The sequence below is a fragment of the Leucoraja erinacea genome, chromosome 33 (assembly GCF_028641065.1).
Source record: "Leucoraja erinacea ecotype New England chromosome 33, Leri_hhj_1, whole genome shotgun sequence".
In the NCBI taxonomy this organism is placed as follows: domain Eukaryota; kingdom Metazoa; phylum Chordata; class Chondrichthyes; order Rajiformes; family Rajidae; genus Leucoraja; species Leucoraja erinaceus.
Genome location: NC_073409.1, coordinates 15,578,536 through 15,605,658, shown reverse-complemented (window position 1 = coordinate 15,605,658; position 27,123 = coordinate 15,578,536). Strand labels below are relative to the sequence as shown.

Genomic DNA, 27,123 nt, shown 5'->3' with positions numbered 1-27,123 from the left:
GCCAAATACACAGTTAATTAATAAACAAATTAAAACATGGGTGATCGATGCTTGGCGTGGACTTGGTGGTGTGAAGGGCCCGTTTCTATGCTGCGTCTTCAATCAATCAATCAATTGTGGTGAGTTGAAGATAGACACAAAATGCTGGAGTAACTTAGCGGGACAGGCAGCATCTCTGGAGGGAAGGAATGGGTGATGTTTCAGGTCGAGACCCTTCTTCAGACAGAGCGGGAGATACAGAGATTAGGAAGTGTGCTGATTTTCACAAGCCCACCCCCTCATCCCCAAGTCCCTAGGCACTGCCCGCCGCAACCCAGGGGAACCCAACACAGTTCAAGAGGTCCAACAGCGATCTTTCTGCGGGATTCGGCCACTGAATGGGCCCATTGTTCCATGGTGAAAGAACAGCAAACGTTGATGGAAGTAAACCTGCCTAGATCTGTGCTTTCCTTTGCAATTCCGTGGTGGTGAGCGTGGTGACTTTACTACACAAACCCTGACCACAGGATTGCAAACTCACCCAAAGCACACTGCAAGCAGTTTCACTAATGCTAATCTTGCAGATTCTTTGGTGATCTCATAATCATTGGTCATAATGACTGGTTTGAGAGTCCTGTTTTATAATTTACCCATTTATTCTGCATGTCCTATCTTCAAATATAAATAATATTGTCACATTTACACTTCCATCCCTCCGAGCTGCTTGTGCATTCATGGGAATCATACGACCAAGACCATATTGATCCATGTGCATCTTAATCTTCTGGATCAGCCTACCTTGGGAATCTTTATCAAATGCCTCATTAAAATCCATGTCGACAACATCCACCACACAACCGTCATCCATTATCTTCGTCTGCTCAAAAAGACTTGCTCAAGTTAGCAAGACACAACCTGCATTGTACAAAGCCATGTGTAGGAAGGAACTGCAGATGCTGGTTTAAATCGAAGGTAGACACAACATGCCGGAGTAGCTCAGCAGGACAGGCAGCATCTCTGGAGAGAAGGAATGGGTAACGTTTCAGGTCAAGACTCTTCTTCAGACTGACACGAGTACCTTCAGACTGAAGAAGGGTCTCGACCTGAAACGTCACCCATTCCTTCTCTCCAGAGATGCTGCCTGGGTTACTCCAGCATTTTGTATCTATCTTGTACAAAGCCATGCTGGCTATTCCTAATTAACCCATTTTCTTCCAAATTGTAGTCATGAAGTCACTGGCCAATGATTCCCTGGACTCTCTCTACTTCCCCTCTTCAATAAAGGAACAAGTTTAGATAATCTCCAGTCCTCCGGGACCTCACCTGTGGCTAGAGAAGATACAAATGTATTTGTCAAGGTTCCTGCCATCTCCTCTCTTGCCTCCCTCAATAAACTGGGATAGATCCCATCAGGTCCGGGGGATTTATCCACCCTAATGCTCTGCAAGAGCCCTAACAACACCTCCTTCTTATTCTCAAACTACCCTTGTATATTTACCTCTCACTATCCTCCGTCACTGACCCTCAAGCAAGGGGAAATTTACAGAGGCCAATTAACCTTCAAACCAACGCATCCTTGGGATGTGAGGGGAAACACGAGTACCTGGAGAAAACCTTCTTGAGTACTTTCAGCAACAGAGTGGTTCCACCAAGATGCAGTACAGAACGCCACAGGATATCCTTCTTCCCTGTGGCTATCAAACTGTACCACTCCTCCCCCTTCTGTCATGGGGGGGGACTGACCCCCCCCCCCCCCCCGCCCCCACCCCCCCCCCCCCCCCCCCCGCTCACCCCAATCATCACCAGATACGCCATTGTGGTAGGTCATCCCCTCCACCCTCTGCCGCGCTGCTGGCTCAAAGGGCCGAATGGTCTACTCCTGCACCTATTGTCTATTGTCTTTGGAGTGTTGGAGCAAGGCAGAGCCCGTACGGGTTTGTAGAAATGTGAAATTGTCCCTCATGTGTAGGATAGCGTTAATGTGCGGGATACGCTGGTCAGCGCGGACTCGGTGGGTTTTAGAGACACAGCCTGTTTCCGCGCTGCATCTCTGAACTAGACCTCAGCCTGCCTGTTTAACGGGTGCCCCCGTTGTCTCTCTCAGCTCGGAGGCGTTCAGCAGCAGCAGGGGGGCAAGGCAAGAAGCCAAGAAAGTAATGATCGTCATAACCGATGGCGAGTCCCACGACAGCCCCCACCTGAAGCAAGTCATCGAGGATGCCGAGAGGGACAACATCACCAGATACGCCATTGCGGTAGGTCATCCCATCCCGTCCCCCCTCTGCCGTAGTTCTGCCAACCACCCTTGTATGGACAGCAACTATCATTGTGTTATGTGACATACAGCAGGACCATGAACATAAGGGGTTAATCATGGGCATCTCGCCCAGTCACGGCCCATTCATTGGTCATAGGAACAGAATTAGGCTATTCAGTGCATCAAGTCTACTCTGCCAGTCAAGCATGGCTAATCTATCTTTCCTCTCAACCCCATTCTCCTGCCTTCTCCCCATAACCCCTGACACCTGTACTAATCTGTTGCGACCTCCAGTGAATCACCCAATCTGTGTCTCCACACAGAGGGCACAGTAGAGCAGCACATCAAGCCACAACCTCACAGTGTCAGAGACCCGGGTTCAATCCCAACTTCAGGATTCTGTCTATGTGGAGTTTGTATGTTCTCCCTGTGACTGTCTGGGTATCTACTGGGTTCTCCAATTTCTCCCACATTCCAAAGTCAGTAGGTGAATTGGTTCCCATATCTGAGGAGGGATGTGTTGGCCTTGGAGAGGGTGCAGAGGAGGTTTATGAGAATGATCCCGGGCATGATTGGGTTAATGTATGATGAGCATGTGACCGCTCTGGGCCTGTACCCGCTGGAGTTTAGAAGGATGAGGGGGACCTCATTGAAATTTAACGAATAGTGAAATGCCTGGATAGAGTGGATGTGGAGAGGATGTTTCCACTGGTGGGAGAGTCTAGGACTTGAGAGCACATCCTCAGTATAACGTACCTTTAGAACGGAGACAAGGAGAAATTTCTATAGTCAGTGGGTGATGAATCTGTGGAATTAAACAGCTGTGGAGGCCAGGTCTTTGGGTATTTTAAAGGGGAGATTAACAGGTTTGTGATTAGTAAGGGTGTCGGGGGTTATGGGGAGAGGCCTGGAGAATAGGGGCGAGAGGGAAAGATCAGCCATGATTGAATAGAGTAGACTCGATGGGCCGAATGGCATAATTCTGCTCCTCTCTCAATATTGGCTGCTGTAAATCATCCTTCAGTGTAAGTGAGTGGTGGAACAAGTGGGGATTGGGATTGCTGTACGAGCTGGAATAACCACAAAGGGCTGAATGGCCTCCTGTGCCACAGAAATACTGTATTTAGCTTCAACATCTTTGATTTAAGCAGGGAGGATTGTTCTAAACCACTCTATGAATCGCATAGTAAAACTGCTCCTAAAATGTCACGCACCTTACCAGAGAGGGCACCGTGCCAGCTGGAGACAAGGTGGGGCCCACCTTGAACCTTCAGCCAACATCCTCCATCCATCGTGAAGAATGAACAGTGAGCAGAGCGTCCTGTTGCAGCTGAGACTTCAGGATGGATGGAGGGGAGACGGTCACTCTGAGTAAAACCTCTGCTCCTGTCTGCAGGTGCTTGGTTACTACAACCGCAGAAGAATCAACCCAAGTGGCTTCCTGAAGGAGATCAAGTCCATCGCAAGCCACCCAGACGAGAAACATTTCTTCAACGTCTCTGATGAGTCGGCCCTGAAAGATATTGTGGATGCTCTCGGAGCTCGGATCTTCAGGCTGGAAGGTGAGGTTTTATTGGGGATTAAAAGAAAATAAGGAATCTCCACACCTCCTCTCGTTAACTCAGGCCTTTACAGTGAATGGAGTGTAATTGAATCACTGTTGCCAAGTACAATTTGCTGCTAATTTGTTCATGGCAGTGTTTCCCAGGCAACAGTGTGGTGAAGATTTGGATATTGGTTGGAGGATCAGATTTGGTTTGAACCCAACCCCATTCTACTTCAAGGATGGCCGTTGGTTTTTCACACATCAACTGAGAGGGCAGATGTGGCCCCAGTTTGGCATCTCATTCAGAAGATGCCATCATTCGCAACGCTGCACTCCCTCAGTTCAACAGTGTACAGTCAGGCTGGTTTTAACTGGAGTATTGTGTGTTGTTTTGGTCTCCTAATTTGTGGAAGGACATTCTTGCTATTGAGGGAGTGCAGCGTAGGTTCACCAGGTTAATTCCCAGGATGATGAAAGAATGGATCAGCTGGGCTTGTATTCACTGGAATTTTGAAGGATTAGAGGGGATCTTATAGAAAGATGCAGGAAAAATGTTCCCAGTGTTAGAGGAGTCCAGAACCAGGGGTCACAGTTTAGGCCATTTAGGACTGAGATGAGGAAAAAAAATTCACTTCGAAAGTTGTGAATCTGTGGAATTCTCTGCCACATAAGGCAGTGGAGGCCAATTCACTGGATATATTCAAGAGAGATTTAGCTCTTAGGGCTAACAAAATCAAGGGATATGGGGAGAAAGCAGGAACAGGGTACTGATTTTGGATGATCAGTCATGATCATATTGAATAGTGGTGTTGGCTCGAAGGGCCGAATGGCTTATTCCTGCACCTATGTGTCTATGTTTTTATGTCTTGGTGTGGTTCCACACCCATGTGACTTGGAGGTGACAGGATGCAACCACGGAGACACACCAAAGAATCAAAGGCCCAGAAGGGCTAACTTGCATGTTTGACAAAACCATGGGTTTGTGGGCTGTGTTGAGATAGCCGAATTAGATCATTCGGCCCATCGAGTCGACTCCGTCATTCAATCATGGCTGATCTATCTTTCCCTCTCAAGCCCATTCTCCCGCCTTCTCCCCGTCACCTTTAACGCCCTTACTAATCAAGAATCTGTCAATCTCCGCTTTAAAAAATACTCAATGACGTGGCTTCCACAGCCGTCTGTGGCAATGAATTCCACAGATTCACCACCCCCTGACAAAATAAATTCCTCCCAGTCTCCTTTCTAAAGGTACGTCCTTTTATTCGGAGGCTGTGACCTCTGGTCCTAGACACTCCCACTAGTGGAAACATCTACTCTGTCCAGGCCTTTCACTATTCGGTAAGTTTTAATGAGTCCTTGGGAGACTTGGAGATTTGGTGCATTACATCTTGAAGATGGTGAAGAGTGTCCATTATGCACTGGGAATGGATGGAGGGAGTATTCTTGAACCTTGATCGATGACGGGTAGGTATTTCTTTCCCATTTCAATGTCTTTCACCAAGAGTTACAAAGAAGATATGCATTTATTGAGTCGGAATTGTAACTGGGCACTGAATAGTGACTGACATTTCCTTTTTTTAATATCAGGGACTAATATTCAGAATGAAACATCCTTTCAGCTGGAAATGTCACAAGCAGGATTTTCGTCTCATTTTGTCGAGGTAAGGCTTATTTTCATCCTCATTTCACCAGGTGTAGATCCTTTCTTCCCTGTCTCATCCCCACTTCTCTGATGAGTTCAGGATCAGCTGAAGAAAAATCTATAGTTGCTTACTTTGGGAGGTCGGGGTCAGCATTTGCAATTGGCCAACGCTCCTAGACCGAGTTCAAAAAGCAGCCAGGGTCATTGGGGAAGGACTTTAAATGTTGTCATCACCTTTGACAACCACTGCCCATACCATTTCTTTCCCAGGTGTAAAAAACATTTCTAAGGTGACGTAGGGAACGGCAGCCATTTTGTGCACAGTAAGCATATTCAGTAAAGGTGTAGTTCTGTGAGGTGAGGGGAATAACAAACCTCCCCCCTGGCCTGTGTCTACCTATTACCCACCCGCTTGTCCTGCCTTTCCCTTTTTCCACCTTCCTTCTCCCCCCTCCATTGTCTGAAAAAGGGTCATGACTCAAAATGCCACCTATCCATGTTCTCCAGAGATGCTGCCTGACCTGTTGAGTTACTCCAGCACTTTGTGTCATTTTATGCATTAACCCGCATCTGCAGTTCTTTGTTTCCGTGTTCTCCCATTGATTTATTTATTAAATGGGCCAAGGATAGGTAAGAAGGTAGGGATGTTATACGTTTTTGGAGAGGAGAACAACTTACAATATAAAGGTCCTGACCCAAAATGGCCCCTATCTACTTCCTCCATAGGTGTTGTCTGACCTGCTGAGTTCCTCCAGCACTCTGTATTTTTCTCAACATTCCAACCTCTGCAGTTCCTTGTGTCTCCGATATTATATCTGATCAAAAGTACGACAAGGGTGCTCTCAGCCATTGTGACAAACCACTGGTCTTTTAACCTAAGGTGGACAAAAATGCTGGAGAAACTCAGCGGGTGAGGCAGCATCTATGGAGAGAAGGAATAGGTGACGTTTCAGATCGAGACCCTTCTTCATAGGTCGGGGGGGGGGGGCAAAAGAAAGGAAGAGGCGGAGACAGTAGTCTAGTGGGAGAGCTGGGAAGGGGAGGGGAAGGAGGGAGAAAGCAAGGACTACCTGAAATTGGAAAAGTCAATGTTCATACCACATGGGTGTAAACTACCCAAGCGAAATATGAGGTGCTGCTCCTCCAATTTGCACTGGGCCTCACTCTAGCAATGGAGGAGGCCCAGGACAGAAAGGTTGGATTCGGAATGGGAGGGGGAGTTGAAGTGCTGAGCCACCGGGAGATCAGGTTGGTTATTGCGAACCGAGCGGAGGTGTTGGGCAAAGCGATCGCCAAGCCTGCACTTGGTCTCACCGATGTAGAATGTTGCACCGATGTTTAATCTATCTCCTCTTTCCCAGATCTTGAATCCCCTGGTGTGTCTTAACAAAACCACCTGTCTCTATTTCAGATTATTTTCTTGTTAGTATTTCCAATGTTTCTAAACAGAGAGCTGGAGCTGTGAAAGCGTCATCCAATATTGATTCCAACATTAAATGCACTCAAGGGAAGATAAGAAGGCATATTCTTGGCTTCACAGCTCAAACAGCTGAGAATCATTGGAAAAATTAATACATTAAATCTCAAGGAAAAGCAGAATTTATTGGAAAGTTCCAACATGCCAATTATCAGCTGGGAAAGAGAAAAGTGATTAAAAGATCAGCAGCTCACAGACTCTATGTTATACCTTTCCGCTGTTAGACTTTTACACATTAGAATTTAGAGATGCAGCGCGGAAACAGGCCCTTCGGCCCATCTAGTTTGCATCGACCAGCACTCATCCCGTACACTGGCACTATCCTACACACTAGTGACAATTTACAATTTATCGAAGTCAGTTAAACTACAAACCGGAACGTCTTTGGAGTGCGGGAGGAATCCGGAGCACCCGGAGAATAGCCACGCGGTCGTACAAATTCCGTACAGACAGCACCTGCTAGTCAGGATCGAACCCTGGTCTCTGGCGCTGTAAGGCAGCAACTGTACCACAGCGCCACCGTGCTGCCACTACACCTTCCCATGCACCTCAGTCTAAATGACTGCCCTCTGACCTTGTAAACATGCCCTCTCATTCACGATTGCCCCATTGGTGGAAGTATCTCAGCACTTACCCAGTCGTGCCCCCTGAGGGTCTACAACTTTTAAAACTAAGATCATTCTTCCAATATCCCCTTGGAGCTGGAACCAAGATTTTCCCTGAAGGTTCCTGGAGATGAGACTCCTTTTGCTTCAGAGGTAAGAGTGATGTCCATTGAACCATGTCCCTGTGAACCGACGTCCTTCTCCTCTCCTCCTTGTGTCCCAGGTGTGCCTTCTGCAGCCGACCTTGAAGGTTCTGGAGGCATTACCCCGGGTTCATCCAACCGAACCTTTCTCCTGGCATTCAACATCTCTGGTGGTCGCCCCACCCCCTCCGTTACCGTCGTCCGCTGAGCCTGCAGGTCCACCGGGCGGGTTCTCGGTTCCGCGGTCCGACGAGCCCTCGTGTCTTTCGGGCGGAGACCGTAGCCGCGGCACCTTGGGGGGACAACGGCCGGGCGACACCATGGGCCAGGGTGTGACTCAGGCACTGTACAATGCTTGGCTCGGTAGCTCAACATGTGCTGCAAGACTCGCACATCATTACACTCTCTTGCCTGGTGATGTTCATCCCTGGCCTGCGATCAACTCTGATCTCCAGGGTTGGCTGCAACGGAGAAATGTTGACTCACACACTCACTCTTGGCAACTTCGCTGCCCAAACCACTGCAACCACAACAATTAAGATGTTCAGCTATATGGAAAACTAACCTCTGATGGTTTAAAATATATTTATGGTTTTATAATATTCTACGTGGGCAATTACACTGTCAACTACAGTAATATGGTTTTAAATCCCACAGGAGACTCACCCTTCCAGCTGTCTCTGCTATTCTGTTATCCCAATTTACACCTTCTGAACAACCTTTGGTTTCTCCACTTGCCTCATTACCACCTCTTTTTGTCTTGGCCCATTATATCCATCACAGGGCTCTCCTGACCCTCCAGAACCACTTTTTATTCCATTCACTTTTCAATCTCCATTCATTTGAGAGCTGGTCAACTCCACTTTGTTTTACTTCTGAACCACCAGTCCGCCAGCCTATAGCATGAACGTTCTCTGCCCGTTCTGAAAATTATGGCATCATAAAATGATTACAACACAGGGCGGCACGGTGGCACAGCGTTAGAGCTGCTGCTTTTCAGCGCCAGACACCTGGGTTCGACTTTGGACGTTCTACCTGTGACCACTTGGGCTTTCACGGAGTGCTCCAGTTTCTTCCCGCACTCCAAAGACGTATAGGTTTCTAGGTTGTGTAGGAAAGAACTGCAGATGCTGGTTTAAATCGAAGGCAGACACAAAATGCTGAGTTACTCCAGCATTTTTGTGTCTACCTTAGGGTTCTAGGCTCATTGGCTTTGGTAAAATTCTAAATCCTAGTGTGTAGAATAGTGCTATTGTCCAGGTGATTGCTGGTCGGCACAAACTCAGAGGGCCGAAGGGCCTGATTCTATCTGTGAAGTCAACTGCCCCAGGAGAACATCATTCAGCAGATTGAGTATGTGCCAACTCCTGGGGAATACTGTCAATTCCATTTCTCCTTGTCTATCAAATTATTTTCTCTCAACTCACATTAGAATAGAATAGAATAGAATATAGTCTCACTACTCAAATTATTCTCTCTCAACTGCCCATCCGATTCTATTTCAATGGCATTGATTGATTCCACTTGGAGCCAAGGTATTATACAGCTCAGAAACAGACCCTTCGGCCCAACTCATCCCTGCCAACCAAGATGTCAATGTGAGCTGGATCCATTTATTCACATTTGGTCCATATCCCTCCAAACTTTTTCTATCTATGCACCAGACAAAATGCATGTTAATACCTTCTGCAACCTAATTTACATTGTCTTTCCAACCCTGTCTGCTTTTATTATTGAGCCTTCAGCCGATTGCCAGGGTTGTTTTGGCCAGTTACTGAGAGCTGTCCAGTTTTTTACTGCCAGAGAAGGTGACAGCAAGCCCTGTCAACTTGATAGATTGCAAAGAAAGAGAGATGATATGCAGCATTCCTATTTCCAGAGGTGCTTGTGTACAATTTCAGCCTTACTTCATTCCACCGTTCAAATTCTTAATCTTCAAACAAAACAGCATAATCCTCGAAGCCCACCTCTGGGGGTCTAATGGCAGGGCTGTGGCACAGCAGTAGAGTTGTTCGCTCACAGCCCCAGAGACCCAGGTTCGATCCTGACCACGGGCGCTGTTTGTGTGTAGTTTGTACATTCTCCCTGTGACCGCGTGGGTTTTCTCTGGGTGGTCCGGATTCCTGCCACATTCAAAAGACGTGGGGGTTTGTAGGGTTGATTGGCGTCTGAAAATTGCCCCTAGGGAATAAGTCAGGATCGAACCCTGGCCTCTGGAGCTGTGGACGATTTTTCAGCGGACTGCCGGCGACTGTCAAGTTGCTGGCAGTCGCCTGAAAAACCGGCAACTGGAATGGCGACTGTCAGAGTGGAACACGCACACACATCGCTCCCTTCACCAGCCCGTTATTCACTCACTGGTCAGCACCGGCTACAACCTACGAGAATCTCCGAGAACCTTCGACCTCCTGGCGACCCACCTACGGCTCGAGAATTCTCGCTACTCTCCACGGCGGCTTCATTCCAGTGGCCGCTAATTTTTCAACATGTTGAAAAATTCACGGCGACCATAATGAGGCCGCGACTGGTTCCCAGAATGTGGGAACTCCTCACGACCATGATGGCGACTCCCCGGCAACCACCCGCGGACATGTTGGCGACCATGTGGCGACTGCAGTAGTCTCCTGCAGTCGCCTAAAAAGTCGCACAAGTGGGACAGGCCCATTAGGCAGCAACTCTACCGCTGTGCCATCGTGCCGCCCACCACTTTTAGAATCCCATATGACAAAGGGCGTCAGTTAACTCTGTTCCTCTTTCCACAGATACTGATCTGACAAGTGTTACCAGCTTTTTCTGTTCTAATTAGAAAGGACTTTTTTGTTCAGACTCCTTTTCTTTCCCTTCCCCAGTCTCCATTACATCGTCTGCACCAGGATTCCAGTGGTCTTTCCCTGGAAATTTGTGCTTCTTTCCATTTTACATTATCAAACAAAAAAAACCAAGGGAATGATCTCATCAAAACTGAACACAAGTCTTCTTGCAGGATTCAGGCAGGATCCTCAATTCAATTTGCTTTTGCTGATCCTGGAACAGAGAGTATTGCTACCTCCCTGTTTATAGACTCATAAAACCCTTGCCAAAAAATCTGTGTTAAATTGTGTTTGACCTCCTTATTGAACGTTTTGTGGCTGTATGAATGTTGGCTTCGGACAACAAGATAGTAAGATTCTGTTAGAAAGACTGTTCCTATAAAGACGTTATCATGGTCAAATGTTCCAAACTGGTCCATGGAAGTGAACCTTATCTCTGCAAGACTGGCTTTGGGAGGAGAATTTTAACTTCCACGGGAGCTAGCAGGGTGCTTTCTGAATCCGACCGCCACCAAAAAAATTCTTTCAACTTTTACAAATATGTGATTTAAAATAAAAAGAGAGAAAGGTATTATGTGCAGCTCTCTAAGGAACAGATTCCTGGAACTGAAAAAAATGCGCAGAATCAACGATTTATTGAATTAATGGTGTTCCTGGAACCAATTCAGCAAAAATAAATGATTTTGCTTTGCAACAGTGGCTTTTCTAAGGGAAATTGGATGTGGTCGTTGCTTTTTGTGTGAGCTGTGACGATTGATGGTATGTGAAGATCTGTTTGTTGGCATTGCAGCAGCAGACCACACTCACTCACTGTTGGGTTGGTTACCAAAAACCCATCCCGAGTTGCCAATATCTTGCAGCTGACACTGATCTCTGTACAACAGCTAAAGGCTTGGTCCAAGTGTTCCCCAAAGTTCTCCTCTGACCTCCAATGCCAAAACCCATCGTTTCAACCACTCGGGTTCAAACCTGATCTTGGGTGCTGTCTGTGTGGAGTTTGCATGTCCTTCCTGTGAGTGCTTTGGTTTCCTCAGGGTGTATTCAACGCCCTCCAATGGTGAAACTATAGTTTTTAAACATGTAGTCCTTCTTGTCAATTCTCTCCGTATCTCTAAAACGTCTCTTTCTCTGCTTCTTGCTGAGCCCTGTTTGAACACTCCCATCACTGACAGCACTGCATTTAGTAGCTCAGTCTGTAATCTCTACAACACCCTTCCTAAAGACCTCAGTCTCTCTCTTCGCCTTAAAACCTCCCTTTGACCAAGCTCCTAATTTTCTCATGTAACATGCACCATGGTGTCTAATATTTTTTGAGAATTCTCAATGTTGTGCGTTTAACCGTCTTAATATGTTAGACGTGCTTCAATAAAAGATTCTTGCCACTTATAACCCCAACTAATAGTGGCACAGGGGCACAGCTGGTGAAGCTACTGCCTCACAATGGCAGAGACTTGGGTTGAAACTGATCTTGGGTGCTGTCTGTATGGAGTTTGCACGTTCTTCCTGTGTCTGCATTGTTTTCCTGTGGGTGCTCCAGTTTCCACATACATGCCCAAAGATCATGTGGGTTTGCAGGTTAATTGGCCTCTGTAAATTGCCCCTGGTGTGCAGGGTGAGAAAGTGGGATAACATAGAACAGGTGTGAACAGGTGATTGATGGTCAGCATAGTCTTGGTGGGCCGAAGGGCCTGTCTCCATGGTACATCTTTTAATCAATTCCATCAATCAATCAATCAATCAATCAAATAATCAATGACTTCTCCCTCTGATTTACAGGATGGGATACTGCTTGGAGCTGTGGGGGCCTATGACTGGACAGGTACCGTCTTAAAGCAAACCAGTTATGGCCGTGTGATTCCTCCCAAGGAAGCCTACGAGAAGGAGTTTCCAGAGGAACTGAAGAACCACGGGGCTTATCTTGGTAAGTAGACATCATGTCTGTGGAAGGGTCCCAGCCTGAAACGTCACCTATCCATGTTCTCCAGGGAAGCTGCCTGACCCACTGAGTCACTCCAGCACTTTGTGTCTTATCATGTGCCTACAGTCCTGTTGCAGCTCTTCAGAGAGAACATTTTGTGAAAGGCTATTGAGTCCATCTGAAACACTAATGTGATGTTTTGAGTCATGGAGTCTTAATGTGTGGAAACAGGCCCTTCGGCCCAACCTGCCCACGCCAACCAATATGCCCCATCTACACCAGTCTACCTGCCTGTACTTGGTCCATAACCATTTAAACATGTCCAAATGTCTCTTAAACACACTAGATGCCTCAACTACCTCCTCCGGCAGCTAGTTCCATATACTCACCAATCTTTGTGTAAAAAACAATGACCCCCTCAGTTTCCTATTAAATCTTTCCCCCCCCACGCTTTAAACCTATGTCCTCTTGTTCTCGATTCCCCAACTCTGGGCAAAGACTGTGACTTACCCGAGCTATTCCTCTCATGAATTTGTACAGCACTATACGATCACCCCTCATCCCCCTGCGCTCCATGGAATAAAGTCCTTGCCCACTCAACCTCTCCCTATAGCTCAGGCCTATAATTAGAGTTATTAAATTGAACAGTTATGCCAGAGAACAGCATAATAATAAATGGCTCTGCTTCTGAGCAGCAACTGGGCCCTGCTGTCAAGGGGATTTTGTGAAGTTAGTTATCGGACATGTTTTAGATTTTTGCTTTTTACCCACTTGATGCAGTGCAACATCTTTGCAATGTCACAAACACAGTTTAATACGTTCAGCAAAAAAATAAGTTGCTGGAAGCACTCAACGAGTCAACATCTGCAGCCTCTTGTGTCTTCTCTTGATGTAATATTTACTGTCAGACATTAGCTCGGATGGACGGAGGGAGAGTTTGGTCCGATAGACTTGAGGAGGGTTAATGGAATCATGAGCAGGCACAAAACATATCTCAGAACTGTCAGTGTCAGGAGCTGGCAGTCGGGATTTACGCTTTTGAATGCACTTCTCTTAATCCCAGTCCCGGTGCCTCTACAATTCATTGTTGAAATATCCCAAAGGGTCAGAGTGTGTGATTGGTAATCTGCCCCATTGCTGCCATTTGGCTCCTGTCCACAAATTGCTGGTCTACCCTGAGCAATTAAGCTCATTTATTGAGGTCCAGGCACCAAATGTGCGCTCGTTACTCCAAAGTTGGCTTTTGGTCTCCAAGTTTATTTTATTTCTACGAGAAAATTGCTTGATAATTAGAAAATTGTTAAATGTCTAAGAAAGAAAAAAATGTTGCCAAACCTCAAGAGGATTGGTGAATTTGAAACCTAAATTCACAAATTCAATCCTTGATTCAAGACGTGTAGCAGTTATGTTGTAATAAATGCAGCACTGCAAGAACCCACAAACAAAGGTGACATATTAGGGTATAAAAAGCGTAGACTGTCAGAACCTTGTAATGTCAAAGACTAGAGGGTACAGCCTTAAAGTGAGAGGGGTAACGTTTAGAGGAGATGCGCAGGGCATTTTTTTTTAGTGGTGAGTGCCTGGAACACACTGCCGGGGGTGGTGGTAGAATTAAATTAGACAGTGGCATTTAAGAGGCTTTTAGATAGGCACATGGATGTGCAGGGAATGGAGGGATATGGATCACCCGCGGGCAGAGATTAGTTTAACTTGGTATCATGTTAAGCAGGGACATTGCGGGCTGAAGGGCCTGTTCCAGCGCTGTACTGTCCTGTGTTCTATAATGATGAGTGTGAGGCGTTGGTTGTCGAGAGAGTCCTGGAGTAGAATATCTGCCCTTCTCCAAATGGCCAGGCCGTGAGGGCAGATGAGATCTGGTATCAAACACTGTGAACGCACGGATTGTTAGTTTAGATACTCGGAGTGGGGACAACACATATGAGTCAAAGGTTACACAGAAAAGCTGGAGAAACTCAGCGGGTGCAGCAGCATCTATGGAGCGAAGGAAATAGGCAACGTTTCGGGCCGAAACCCTTCTTCAGAACTGAAGAAGGGTTTCGGCCCGAAACGTTGCCTATTTCCTTCGCTCCATAGATGCTGCTGCACCCGCTGAGTTTCTCCAGCTTTTCTGTGTAACCTTCGATTCTCCAGCATCTGCAGTTCCCTCTTAAACACATATGAGTCAAAGGCTGGTTTACACACTGGAAAACGCTGGAAATGGCCTGAACTACTCATTGGTGACCCTCAGACTATCCTTGATCGGACTTTGCTGGCTTTACCTTGCACTAAATGGTATTTCTTTATCTTGTATCTGTACACTGTGAACGGCTCGATTGTAATCATGTGTTGTCTTTCCGCTGACTGGTTAGCACGCAGCAAAAGCTTTTCACCGTACCTCGGTACACGTGACAATAAACTAAACTATAAATGCTCAGCATGTCAGGCAGCATCCGTGCAGAAAGGAAGACTGATTAGAGGTAGGTGTTGTGTGAAGAGGGAAGGGGGAGCCGGCTTTGGCCATCCACAGTAGGACGAGAGGTTAAAGTGAAGCGTGCCAATGTGTTTGTCGATGTAGATGCTGAGAGGAGGCTTCTCCACAGGGCTCTTCCCAGAACCAGGAGATCTAGGTTCAAAACACGGTGTCTTCCTTTAAGCTGAAACGCCTCTCACAGGATTGTGAATCCTTGGAATCGCTCTCCACTGAGAGGCCAAGATAGACAGATTTGTGGTCTAGTGGGAAGTCGAGACTTATGACGATTGGCAAAGAATGTGGAGCGGAGGCCAAGATTAAATCAGTCATGATCTCATGGGCTTGGCAGCCAAATGGCCCACTCCTGCCTTTATTGTTCCCCCTCCTACAATATGTGGAGTAAACGTTTGGCATCGATGGCTTTTTCCTCGGGATTCGAGCGCCCATGAAACCGTCTGTGTTTTGTTTCGCAGGTTACACCGTTACCTCCGTGATGCCGAGGTCGGGTAGGAGGTGGTACGTGTCAGGCGCTCCCAGGTTCAATCACACCGGAAAGGTGATTGTATTCACCATGAGGAATAACGGGAATGTCACCATTCAACAGTCGCTGAAGGGCCAGCAGGTTAGTGGGATCGCCAAGCTCTCGAAACGAGTGCTGAACCATCCCATGCATTACTGTCCCAGCACCTTGCTGCACACGTGCAGGACAGCTGTGCTTTGCATGCATGCCAGTGCATTCCTCATTCCTCTCCCACATCTGTTATGTGCAGTCTGTCGCAGCTTTATTTTAGTTTAGAGATACAGCACGGAAACAGGCCCTTCGGCCCACCGAATCCATGTCGACCAGCGATCCCCACACACTAACACTATCCTAGGTTAATTGGCTTAGTAAAATGCCCCCAGTGTGTAGGATAGTGCTAGTATATGGTGCGAATGCTGTTTGATGCAGATTCGATGGGCCAAAGGGCCTGCTTCCACGCTGTATTTCTAAACTGAACTAAACTAAATTCAACGTGCACGTACTGGGTGCTTTTACCCCATTCCTAATCCAGTTTTCCATCCACTCTCACTGTTACACCCATACCTGTACACAAGGTGGTATCTGTGGTCTCTTTAGAGATACAGCGTGGAACCAAGCCCATCGGCCCACAGAGTCCGTGCCAACCACCATATAACCATATAACAATTACAGCACAGAAACAGGCCATCTCGACCCTTCTAGTCCGTGCCGAACACGTAATCTCCCCTAGTCCCATATACCTGCGCTCAGACCATAACCCTCCATTCCCTTCCCATCCATATAACTATCCAATTTATTTTTAAATGATAAAAATGAACCTGCCTCCACCACCTTCACTGGAAGCTCATTCCACACAGCTACCACTCTCTGAGTAAAGAAGTTCCCCCTCATGTTACCCCTAAACTTCAGTCCCTTAATTCTCAAGTCATGTCCCCTTGTTTGAATCTTCCCTACTCTCAGTGGGAAAAGCTTTTCCACGTCAACTCTGTCTATCCCGACCATTCCCCGTACACCAACACTATCCTACATACTGGGGACAATTTATAATTTTACCAAAGTCAATTAACCTACAAACCTGCACGTCTTTGGAGCGTGGGAACTATGAAGCACCTGGAGTAAACCCCTAAGGCATAGGGACAAACGTACAAACTCTGTACAGACAACACCTTCTTCTTATAGTGTGCACAGCCTAAAGTTGTAATATTCTGTTATTCCGTTTGATCTTCTGTTTGAGACAACACCAGTAGTCAGGATTGAACCCAGGTCTCTGGAGCTGTAAGGCAGCAACTCTACCGCTGGTCCACCATGCCCCCCAATGAATCCTTCTCCTCCTGCTCCTGCTCCTTGTCCTGCATTACAAGGCCCCTGGCATGATGCCTCAACTTCCATTGGCAGGATATTTATCTGTAGTATTTAATAATAACTTTTAAATGCCCAGTAAATCACCTTCCTCCGTTTTCTTCCAGATTGGATCCTATTTTGGGAGTGAGATTGCTCCCGTGGACGTGAATGCTGACGGAGTGACAGACATTTTATTGGTCGGTGCCCCGATGTATTTCAGCGACGGCAAAGAGAAGGGTAAAATCTACGTCTATTCTCTCCACAAGGTAATTGCTCGAATGCTGTTTTAGAATTGCCACAACTTCCTCGGGCACTGCTTCCCGTTCTGCCATCTCCCCACTACAGTTCCGATAGAGGTACAACGAGGCTGGTGCGGTGGGTGGCACAGCGGTAGAGTTGCTGCCATACAGCACCAGATACCCGGGCTTGATCCTGACTACGCGCGCTCTCTGTACGGAGTTTGTACATTCTCCCTGTGCTCTGGCTTCCTCCGACACTCCACAGATATAACCATATAACCATATAACAATTACAGCACAGAAACAGGCCATCTCGGCCCTACAAGTCCGTGCCGAACAACTTTTTTCCCTTAGTCCCACCTGCCTGCTCTCATACCATAACCCTCCATTCCCTTCTCATCCATATGCCTATCCAATTTATTTTTAAATGATACCAATGAACCTGCCGACACCACTTCCACTGGAAGCTCATTCCACACCGCTACCACTCTCTGAGTAAAGAAGTTCCCCCTCATGTTACCCCTAAACTTCTGTCCCTTAATTCTGAAGTCATGTCCTCTTGTTTGAATCTTCCCTATTCTCACAGGGAAAAGCTTGTCCACATCAACTCTGTCTATCCCTCTCATCATTTTAAAGACCTCTATCAAGTCCCCCCCCTTAACCTTCTGCGCTCCAGAGAATAAAGACCTAACTTATTCAACCTATCTCTGTAACTTAGTTGTTGAAACCCAGGCAACATTCTAGTAAATCTCCTCTGTACTGATGCGCATCTTTGTAGGTTAATTGGCTTCGGTAAGATTGTAAATTGTCCCTAGTGTGTAAGATCGTGCTTGTGTACATGGTGATCACTGGTTGGCATGGCTCGGTGGGTCGAATGTGTCTGTGCTGTATCTCTAAAGCCTAAAGGGAGCGGGAAAGGAGCCCAGATCACGCTATCTTGTGGCAGGCTTCAGCTGCCCAATACCCCTGCAGTCATGGTCAGGTTTGCTGTCATTTGCACAGGTAGGGTGAGGCTTCGGAACAATGAAAATCTTGTTTGTACTGGCACTGACTTAGACCACACACAAATCTTAAATTATACATGAATTATGCATATATTCTACATGAGTGAAAAGAAAAAGACCTTGCAAAAGAACAAACAGGACCTTGGTGCAAAAGTGCACAGTTATAAAACAAGTCCATGGAAGGGCAGACGATAGTCTGTTGTGTAATATTCCCGAGTTAGGATTAGGTTTAAAAGACACAATGTGTCTGAAGAAGGACAGTTTGAAGAAGGGTCCTGACCTGGAAAGTCACTTATCCATGTTCTCCAGAGATGCTGCCGGAGCCATTGAGTTTCTCAAGCACTTTGTGTCTGCAGTTCCATGTTTCTAGGGTTAGGATGATGCAGATTGATTTGAGATCCTCGTAATTATAGAAGAGTCGTTGTTTCTGAACCGGGTGGTGTGGGACTTCAGGCTTCTGTACGTCCTGCAGCATATAGATGCTTTCAGTGGCGGAGAGAGTTGTGCCCTGATGGACCCACCAGGCTGAGTCCACCTCTCTGTAGCCTCTTGCGTTCTGTGTGTTGGAATATCCAACCCAGGCAATGGTGCAACCAGTCAGGATAAGAGGCTGTTTTTGATATTAATATCTTAACTGGGTCACTCAGTGTACATAGACATTCGAGGTGACAAAGTGGCGAAGAGGTGGTGTTGTTGCCTTACAGCGCCAGAGGACTGGGTTCGATTCTGACTACTGGTGCTGTCTGTACGGAATTCAGCCGTGCCAATATCGCCCAGGGCAGCAGAGGCAGGGTTAGTTTAGTTTTGAGATAGTGTGGAAACAGGCCCTTCGGCCCACCATATCCGTGCTGACCAGAAATCGCCGCACGCTGGCACTATCCTACACACCAATGACAATTTACAATTTTTACCGAAGCCAAATTAGCCACAAACATGTACATCTTTGGAGTGTGGGAAGAAACCGGAGCACCTGGAGAAAACCTACGCGTTCATGGGGTGAATGTACAAGCTCAGTACAGACAGCACCCATAGGCAGGATCAAACCCGAATCCCAGGCACTGTAAGGCAGCAACTCTACTGCTGCGCCACCGTGCTGCCCAATTCTCTCCCAAGAGCAAGAGATTGTGTTATCCAGCAGAATAGCAATTGGATTCAGTCGCTCAGGATCTAAACCAGGCTTCAGCTTGTGAAGTCCACTGTACCTGTGGGGTCTTGTATTGCTACTGGCTTTCTGCATAACGTTACATGTAGTTTTCAGTGCAAGATTCTGCTGTAACATTCAGAACCTACTGGTTTGTTTTACAGAGAGTTTTCATTTTCAATAGTTTTCTGGAAATTACCGACACTTCCCAAAATTCCCGCTTTGGCTCCGCAATCGCTGCCGTTCGCGATCTCAACCACGACTCGTTCAACGACGTGGTGGTGGGAGCGCCGCTGGAAGATGACCATCATGGGGCTATCTACGTGTTCCATGGATTCGACAAGAACATCCTGAAGGACTACAAGCAGGTACGAGGTCCAGGGCTATCCAGAACAGTGCCACCTCCAACCCCCACATTCGCTGGAGGCCCCACTCCCATCTCAAGCAGGCTCTCTCTCTGACTCTTCCCATAGCTGCATGCTTGTTTAACAAAGCATCAGACACGGTAACTTCCTCTAAACAAGGCGCCTCTTGCATGCGGCCTCAGTAGACAATTTCTGTACACTTGCTAATCGAGGATGTGCTGGGTATGGCAATACTCTACTGGACTGTATTTAAGAAAATAACTTAGATCTTAAGTTCATAAGTGATAGGAGCAGAATTAGGCAAATCGGCCTATCGTCTACTCTGGCATTGAATCGTGACTGATCTATCTCTCCCTCCTAACCCCATTCTCCTGCCTTCTCTCCATAAGCTGACAGCCGTTCTGATCAGGAATCTATTGATCTCTGCCTTAAAAATATCCATTGACTTGACCTCCGCAGCCTTCTGTGGCAAAGAATTCCACAGATTCATCACAGATTAATTGTGACTATAAAAGCACCATTGGACCACTACGCATTCCCTATCCCCCGCCATCGTTTCCCAACATCACCAATGATTTGGTTTGGTTTGTTATTATTGTCACGTGTACCAAGATAAAGTGAAAATGTTTGTTTGCCTGCCATCCATTCAAATCATATTTCACATCAGTACAATCTAGCCAGACACAAGTACAACAGAAAATAAAAATAAAAAAAATGCCAGAGTGCAGAATACAGTGTCACAGAATTATCGCGTTACAGATACAGGGAAAAAAAAGTGGAAGATCCACAATGAGGTAGGTTGGAAGATGGGGACTACAGCTTAGCTTATGGGAGAACCGTTCAGTAGTCTGATAACAGCAGGGAAGAATGTTATATATAATTCTTACATTCTTGCATTTAGATAGCAACTAAACTCGTCGCTGGAGTATAACCGGATAAGAAGCATTGATGCCAAGTTCAGGGAGGAGAGAATAGGATAGGTGCTGAAAAATGGTCATAGAAAGATACAACATGGAAACAGGCCCTTTGACCCATCAAGTCCATGCTGACAAACATCCATCCATTTACACTGATCCTACACAAAGCCAATCCAACTTTATTCTCTCCATATTGCCATCCATTCCTCCTAGGTTCAACTACTCACCTACACACAAGGGGCAATTAACCTAACAATCCATGTATCTTTGGGATGTGGGGGGAAACCAGAGCGCCCGGAGAAACACAGAGATAGATGGTGGCATGGATTCAGTGGGTCAAAGGGCCTGTTTCTATTCTGTATCTCTAAATTAAACTAAATCGGAGTCTCTCTTAGTTCTTTATTATTTCATCATTTTTTTCTCAATCATGAACAAACGTAATTTAACAAACATGAAGAACCCAAAGATAATTTTACAGCAACTAAGAATGTTATGCTCTTGTCAGGGAATGGAGGGATATGCATCACGTGCCGGCAGAGGAGATTAGTTAACTTGGCATCGTGTTCAGCAGGGACGTTGTGGGCTGAAGGGCCTGTCCTGTGCCATGTTGTTCTATGTTCTCACTGAATGAAATGGCTGGTGTCCGGTGAATGAATGGGTGAATGAATTACGTCAATGCGTCTGTTGGTGGTTAATCACTTCTGCCAGTAATTATAAAGTTGTGAGGTTACTTGAGTGAAAACAAATGTTCTTAATAATTTAAATAGACGGAATAATTTAAGTCAAACTGAACTCTGCAGCTTTCTGTGTGAGTTCTACATGCTTCCCTCGTTGATTCACCCTTCAACCTCCCGCTAGATTTAAAGCAGGTTCGCTGGCATAGCTCATGGCATCTCAGATGCCAGCTGCGTTTGTGCTCTATGGTTATTTGTACTTGGGCTGACACTGTAAATACAACACTTCCTCGGTTAACAAACGGTGAGCCAAAGTGAGCCTCGTTCAAAACCAAAATCCTGCAGATGCCGGGAATCTGCAGCAAAGCCAGGGAATGCTGGCACCACCGCAGTTTACATACCACCTGGACACGGAGAGACAGGGTTAACCTTTTAGGCCAAAATTGTTCTGGTAAAAGGTTATTGACCTGAAGCATCAACTGTTTCCCTCCCCACAGATTCTGCCTGACATACTGAGTATTTCTAGCATTTTCTGCTTTAGATTTTGATTCCTAAGGTGGAAATGTCAAACCCCAGTCATTGGAACTAGTTGATCACCTGGCTCACCCTCGACCATCCAAGTAGTCACAAAGTAGCATCCAAGAGCAGCATAGTGGCGCAACGGTAGAGTTGCTGCCTTACAGTACAAGAGACCAGGGTTCAATCCTGACTGCAGGTGCTGTCTGTGTAGAGTTTATACATTCTCCCTGTGACCTGCGTGGGTTTTCTCCGGGTGCTCCAGTTTCCTCTCACACTCCAAAATACCTATAGGTTTGTCGATTAATTGGCTTTGGTCAGTGTTTATGAACATGTTTGTCGGGTGATCGCTTGTCGGCGTGGACTCGGTGGGCCGAAGAGCATGTTTCCGCGTTGTATCTCTAATGTCTAAAGGTTCGTTGGTTAATTGGCTTCTGTAAATTGTTCCTTGTGTGTAGGATAGTGCTATTGTATGGGGTAATCGCAGGTCAGCTCGAACTCGTAGGGCCAAAGGGCCTGTTTCTGCTTTGTATCTTTAAAGTCTAAAGGGCCTGTCCCACTTGGGTGTCATTTGCGTGTCACACAGATGGCGTGCAAAGATTTTGTACATCCCAAAACCCTGGGGTGTCGTGCGCGACCGCTCGTCACTGCCTACGTCACCACACACCATGCGCGCGTCGTGCCACGTAAATGATGTCGTGTAAATGTCGCCCAAGTCATCCACAAGGACAAGGACAAATAGACTACAAAACAGTTTTTACCCCACTGCTATAAAAGCACTAAATGTGGCCGCCAAGGAACGCAGGGGCGATACAGACTAAGGGACTGTGGTAACGGTGAAATCGACAGAAGGATGGAGGGTTGGGTGTGTATGCGTGCTTTGTCTGTGTTTTTTATTTATTGCTTATCTTTATTATTTTACCGTGGATGTTTCGTTAGCTTTAGAAATGTTTGAATGCTGCACTGACTGGCTGACATTTTAAATTTCGTTGTACATGGCCCATGTTACAATGACAATAAAGAAACTATTCTACTATTCTATTCTATTCAGGCCAACGGTAATGGAGTTGTTGACTAAAAATGGGATTCTGTTTCATCAATTAGACCAGAGAAATCAGTCAAACTGTTCGAAAGGTCTAAGACAGACACAAAATGCTGGAGTAACTCAGCAGGACAGGCAGACTTCAGTGTCTGAAGAATGGTCTCGACCCCAAATTTCACCCATTCTTTCTCTCCAGAGATGCCGCCTGCCCCGCTGAGTTACACCAGCATTTTGTGTCTATCTTCGATTTAGACCAGTACCTGCAGTTCCTTCCTGCATGAAAGTTATTCTATATTAGAGGCTTTGCAGGAATCATTGGACACCCTGGCCACACCATGTGCTGAACCTCCCACCTGCAGGCCTTTGTAAACACAGATGCCCCTCGTTCATTGATCGGCCTCATTGTTGCACTGCAATGTTGCTCTTGCCACAACCTCCCGCTATAACTTCTTCTCCTTCTTGCGTATGGCGTGCACAGCCTTAAGTTGTAGATCAAGGGTAGACATCCAGGCCGGGGCAGCATCAGTTACTGGGTGGATGGCATTGATACCACCGGGGAAAAGCCTCAGTGAGCAGTCATCCACGTTATAACTAACGGATGCTTTGCGGGGGGACACTTCACTCTCGGCAAACGTAACACATTTCCCCTTTCTCTGTGGTTGCTGCTTTACAGAGGATCGGTGCCTCCGAGGTCAGTCCTGGCCTGCTCTACTTTGGCCGCAGTATCCACGGACAGTTGGACATGAATGACGACGGGCTGGTGGATCTGGCAATCGGTTCTCTTGGCAGCGCCATTCAGCTATGGTTTGTTCAATATATTTACTCATAGTTCAACCGATGATTTATTCAGCCACATATTTTACCATTGGTCCAACTGCAACCATTTCCCCCTGGAACCTGAGTTCTTCACAATCCCAGAAGGATCGACTAGGATTCGCAGTTTGGTTCCTGGGCTGCAATTAGTAAATTAATTTCAGTCCAAGGCGCATCTCTGGAGAAGATGCCTCCTCTCACTTGCCCAGGGCAGAGGTTTCATGGCCGTGAGCTCCACAGTGTGGTGCATCCATGGAGCCGTTGCATTTACTATTTTCAGTGTTCCCTTCTGCAAGTCCAGCCAGGATGGCACAGTGGCACAGCGAAAGAGTTGCTGTCGTACAGTGCCAGAGACCCGCGATCAATCCTGTCTACGAGTGCTCTGTACAGAACGTGTGGGTTTCCTCCCTTTTCATCCCACATCCAAAAACGTGCAGGTTTGTAGGTTAATTTTTTCCTGTAATATTGTCCCAAGTGTGTAGGATAGAACTAGTGTGATCAGTTTGGTCGGCACAGACTTGGTGGGCCGAAGGGCCTTTTTCTGCGCTGTATATCTAAACTAAACTAAGTCCCTCTCTGAAACTACTGGGGCGTTTGTTCATTTAGCAAGAACCACATGAAGAGTCCTCTGCCCCACAACACAGCTTGTGTCTCCTGTGGACTCGCCGTTCGGGAGAAAGTGACGCTTCATAGGTAATACACAAAGTGCTGGAGTTACTCAGTGGGTCGGGCAGCATCTGCGGAGGGAATGGACAGGCAACATGTCCAGTCGGGACTCAAGAATGATCTCAATCCGAAACATAGCCTATCCATTCCTACCTCATGCTGCCTGGCCCACTGAGTTACTCCAGCACAAAATACTGGAGTAGGGTCAGGCAGCATCTCTGGGGAAAAAGAAAAGGTGACATTTGGGTTGGAACCCTTCTTCAGACACTCCAGTATCGAAGAAGGGTTTCGGCCCGAAACGTTGCCTATTTCCTTCGCTCCATAGATGCTGCTGCACCCGCTGAGTTTCTCCAGCTTTTTTGTGTAACACTCCAGTATCCATGTTTTGCTCCAGATTCCAGCATCTGCATGTCTTAGTGCCTCGGTGCTTCACAGGTGCTGAATAACTCGGCTAGTTCTCATTCTTTAACCATCAGGGCTCGTAGCATAATCCAGGTCAACGCCAGCATGAGATTCGAACCAGCGAAGATCAACATCTTCAACAAGAACTGTCGGAGAAACGACAAAGAGTGCAGCTGTATGACCATGCTCATCTGCTTTACAGTCACAGCCAAAACGCCTGGGCTTCAGAACGACACCTTGGGTGAGTGTGGTGTTCGCACAGCGCAGGGATCTATTGTTGACTTGACAAGCTGCCAACCTCATTACAGTATGTTCGATCAAGAGCAGACTAGAGAAGCTAGTCTGTCAAGGTAGCCAGACTCCCAACTCCATCCAATGATGCAAATCAAGTCTAGGAGGCAACAGAGGTCCTGATAGTTACATATGGAAATCATGACCATTTTAAGGAGCAGTTAACACTCTCTTGTAGTCAGTGTTTGCCCCAAACCAACACCGTGCAAACCATTATTTAACCCTTTGATATCATGAAAGCTCCTGTTACATTACAGACAGACACAAAATGCTGGAGTAACTCAGCGGGTTAAACCCCTGTCCCACTGTACGAGTTCATTCAAAGAGTTCTCCCGAGTTTGCCCTGATTCGAACTCGGAGATTTATGGCAATGGCCGCTTGCAGGAACTCGGGGCTCTCGTGGACATTTTTCAACATGTTGAAAAATCTTCACGAGTCTTCCCGAGCTTACCTGCCGTTAGCGTTACAAGCCGCTAAGGGGCATCCCCGAGCTCCGACATACCCGCTACATTCATTCTACGTGCTTACCATGAGTTTGATTTTTTTTTTTTAACTCGAGTGAGCACTTGAATGAACTTGTACAGTGGGACAGGGCTGTTAGGCAGCATCACTGGATAGAAGGAATGGGTGACGTTTTGGGTCGAGACTCTTCTTCTGACTGAGAGCAAGGGTCTCGACCCGAAACGTCACCCATTCATTCCTTCTATCCGGAGATGCTGCCTGTCACGCTAAGTTACTCCAGCACTTTGTGTCCATCTTAGAGACGACGGAGGTTGAGGAAGCCTCTTAAACTGCTGGAGGGACACCCGGAGTGGTGGTGGGAGGGAGTTCCAGGACCTGGAACCAGTGATGATGAAGCAACGATGATGGAGATGAGGAGGAATTTATTTTGCGAGAGGGTGGTGAATGTGTGGAATTCATTCTCACAGACTGTGGTGGAGGCCAAGTCATTGGGCATTTTAAAGTCGGAGTTTGATAGGTTCATGATTAGTAAGGGCGTCAAGGGTTACAAGAGGAAGACGGGAGAATGGGGAAAATAGATCAGCCATAATCGAATGGCGGACTGGGGTGGGGGTGGAGGGGGGTGGGATCTCAGTGATGGTAATGCCATTCAATGCCAATGGAGGTCTAGCTTCTCAACTTGAGGAGATGGTCTTTGCTTGACACTTTAGTGGTGCCATGTGGAGAAAATGCACACCTTGTCAGTGAACAATTCAATGAACACTGCGGAAATCTGTCTGAATCTGACAATGGAAAGATCATTTTTGATTTTTTTTTTTAATGTAGCCATTATGTACAATGTTTCCATCAACGAACGAAGATTCACACCCAGAGCGCTCTTTGATGACAACTTTGAAAAGTACATTCACAGCAACATCAGCGTGGAACCCGAATTGGAGACCTGCGACCAATTCAACTTCCACGTCCTCGTAAGTACCGGACTTTGGCATGCGTTATATATGCGTAGATAGAGCACGGAAACAGGCCATTCGGCCTACCAATTCCACGCCAACAACCTGGCCCATTTACGCTGCTCTCCAGCAAGATGGTGCCAGATCAAAGTGACTCTTTGCCTGCTATCCCATGACTTGGCCTTCACAGCCGTCTGTGGCAATGAATTCCACAGATTCATCACCCTCTGATCAAAGAAATAACGGAGTCAGGGGATATGGGGAGAAGGCAGAAACGGGGTACTGATTGGGGATGATCAGCCATGATCACATTGAATGGCGGTGCTGGCTCGAAGGGCCGAATGGCCTACGCCTGCACCTGTTGTCTATTGTCTATTGTCCTCATCTCCTTTCTAAAGGTACGTCCTTTTATTTTGAAGTTATAGCCTCTGGTCCTAAATCATCCTACTATGGGAAACATCCTCTCCACATACACACTATCCAGGCCTTTCACTATTCAGTAAGTTTCAATGAGGTTCCCCCTTCTGAACTCCAGCGATCATAGGCTGAGTACCGTCAGATGCTCATCATATGTTAACCCAGTCATCCACGGGATCATTCTTGTATTTATCCCCAATCTCCCAATCTACTGCCCTGGGCATCATCCATTGTCAGAGTGAAGCCTGGAGGAGCAGCACCTCACATTCTGCTTGTGTTGCTTACAACCCAATGGTATGAACATTGAATTCTCCAATTGTAGGTAACCTCTAACAACCCCCGTTCCCCCACGCCCCCTTTTCTTCCCCTCCCCTGCGCCCCACCTGGAGTTGCGCCTATTTCTCCCCTCCCCCTACATTCCTTCCTCAGGCAACAGGATTCACGATTCAATCCTTTTGTCTCACACCTGATTTTTTTCATCTGTGACCTTTGTCCAACCATCTGCCTAACAAACGC

The 27,123-nt window shown here is 46.8% G+C and overlaps 1 protein-coding gene across 1 annotated transcript in view; it reads left to right on the top strand.

Annotated features, from left to right (window-relative positions):
- The window catches only part of itga11a (integrin, alpha 11a), a 124,741-nt gene that overhangs the window by 60,462 nt on the left and 37,156 nt on the right, over nt 1–27,123 (top strand). The window contains exons 8-17 of the mRNA XM_055661444.1: nt 2,084–2,234; nt 3,633–3,798; nt 5,370–5,443; nt 12,236–12,380; nt 15,321–15,469; nt 16,834–16,974; nt 19,257–19,460; nt 23,280–23,410; nt 24,562–24,728; nt 26,066–26,208. Of these exons, the coding sequence (XP_055517419.1) occupies nt 2,084–2,234; nt 3,633–3,798; nt 5,370–5,443; nt 12,236–12,380; nt 15,321–15,469; nt 16,834–16,974; nt 19,257–19,460; nt 23,280–23,410; nt 24,562–24,728; nt 26,066–26,208 (1,471 nt within the window). The remainder of the gene's footprint in view (nt 1–2,083; nt 2,235–3,632; nt 3,799–5,369; nt 5,444–12,235; nt 12,381–15,320; nt 15,470–16,833; nt 16,975–19,256; nt 19,461–23,279; nt 23,411–24,561; nt 24,729–26,065; nt 26,209–27,123) is intronic.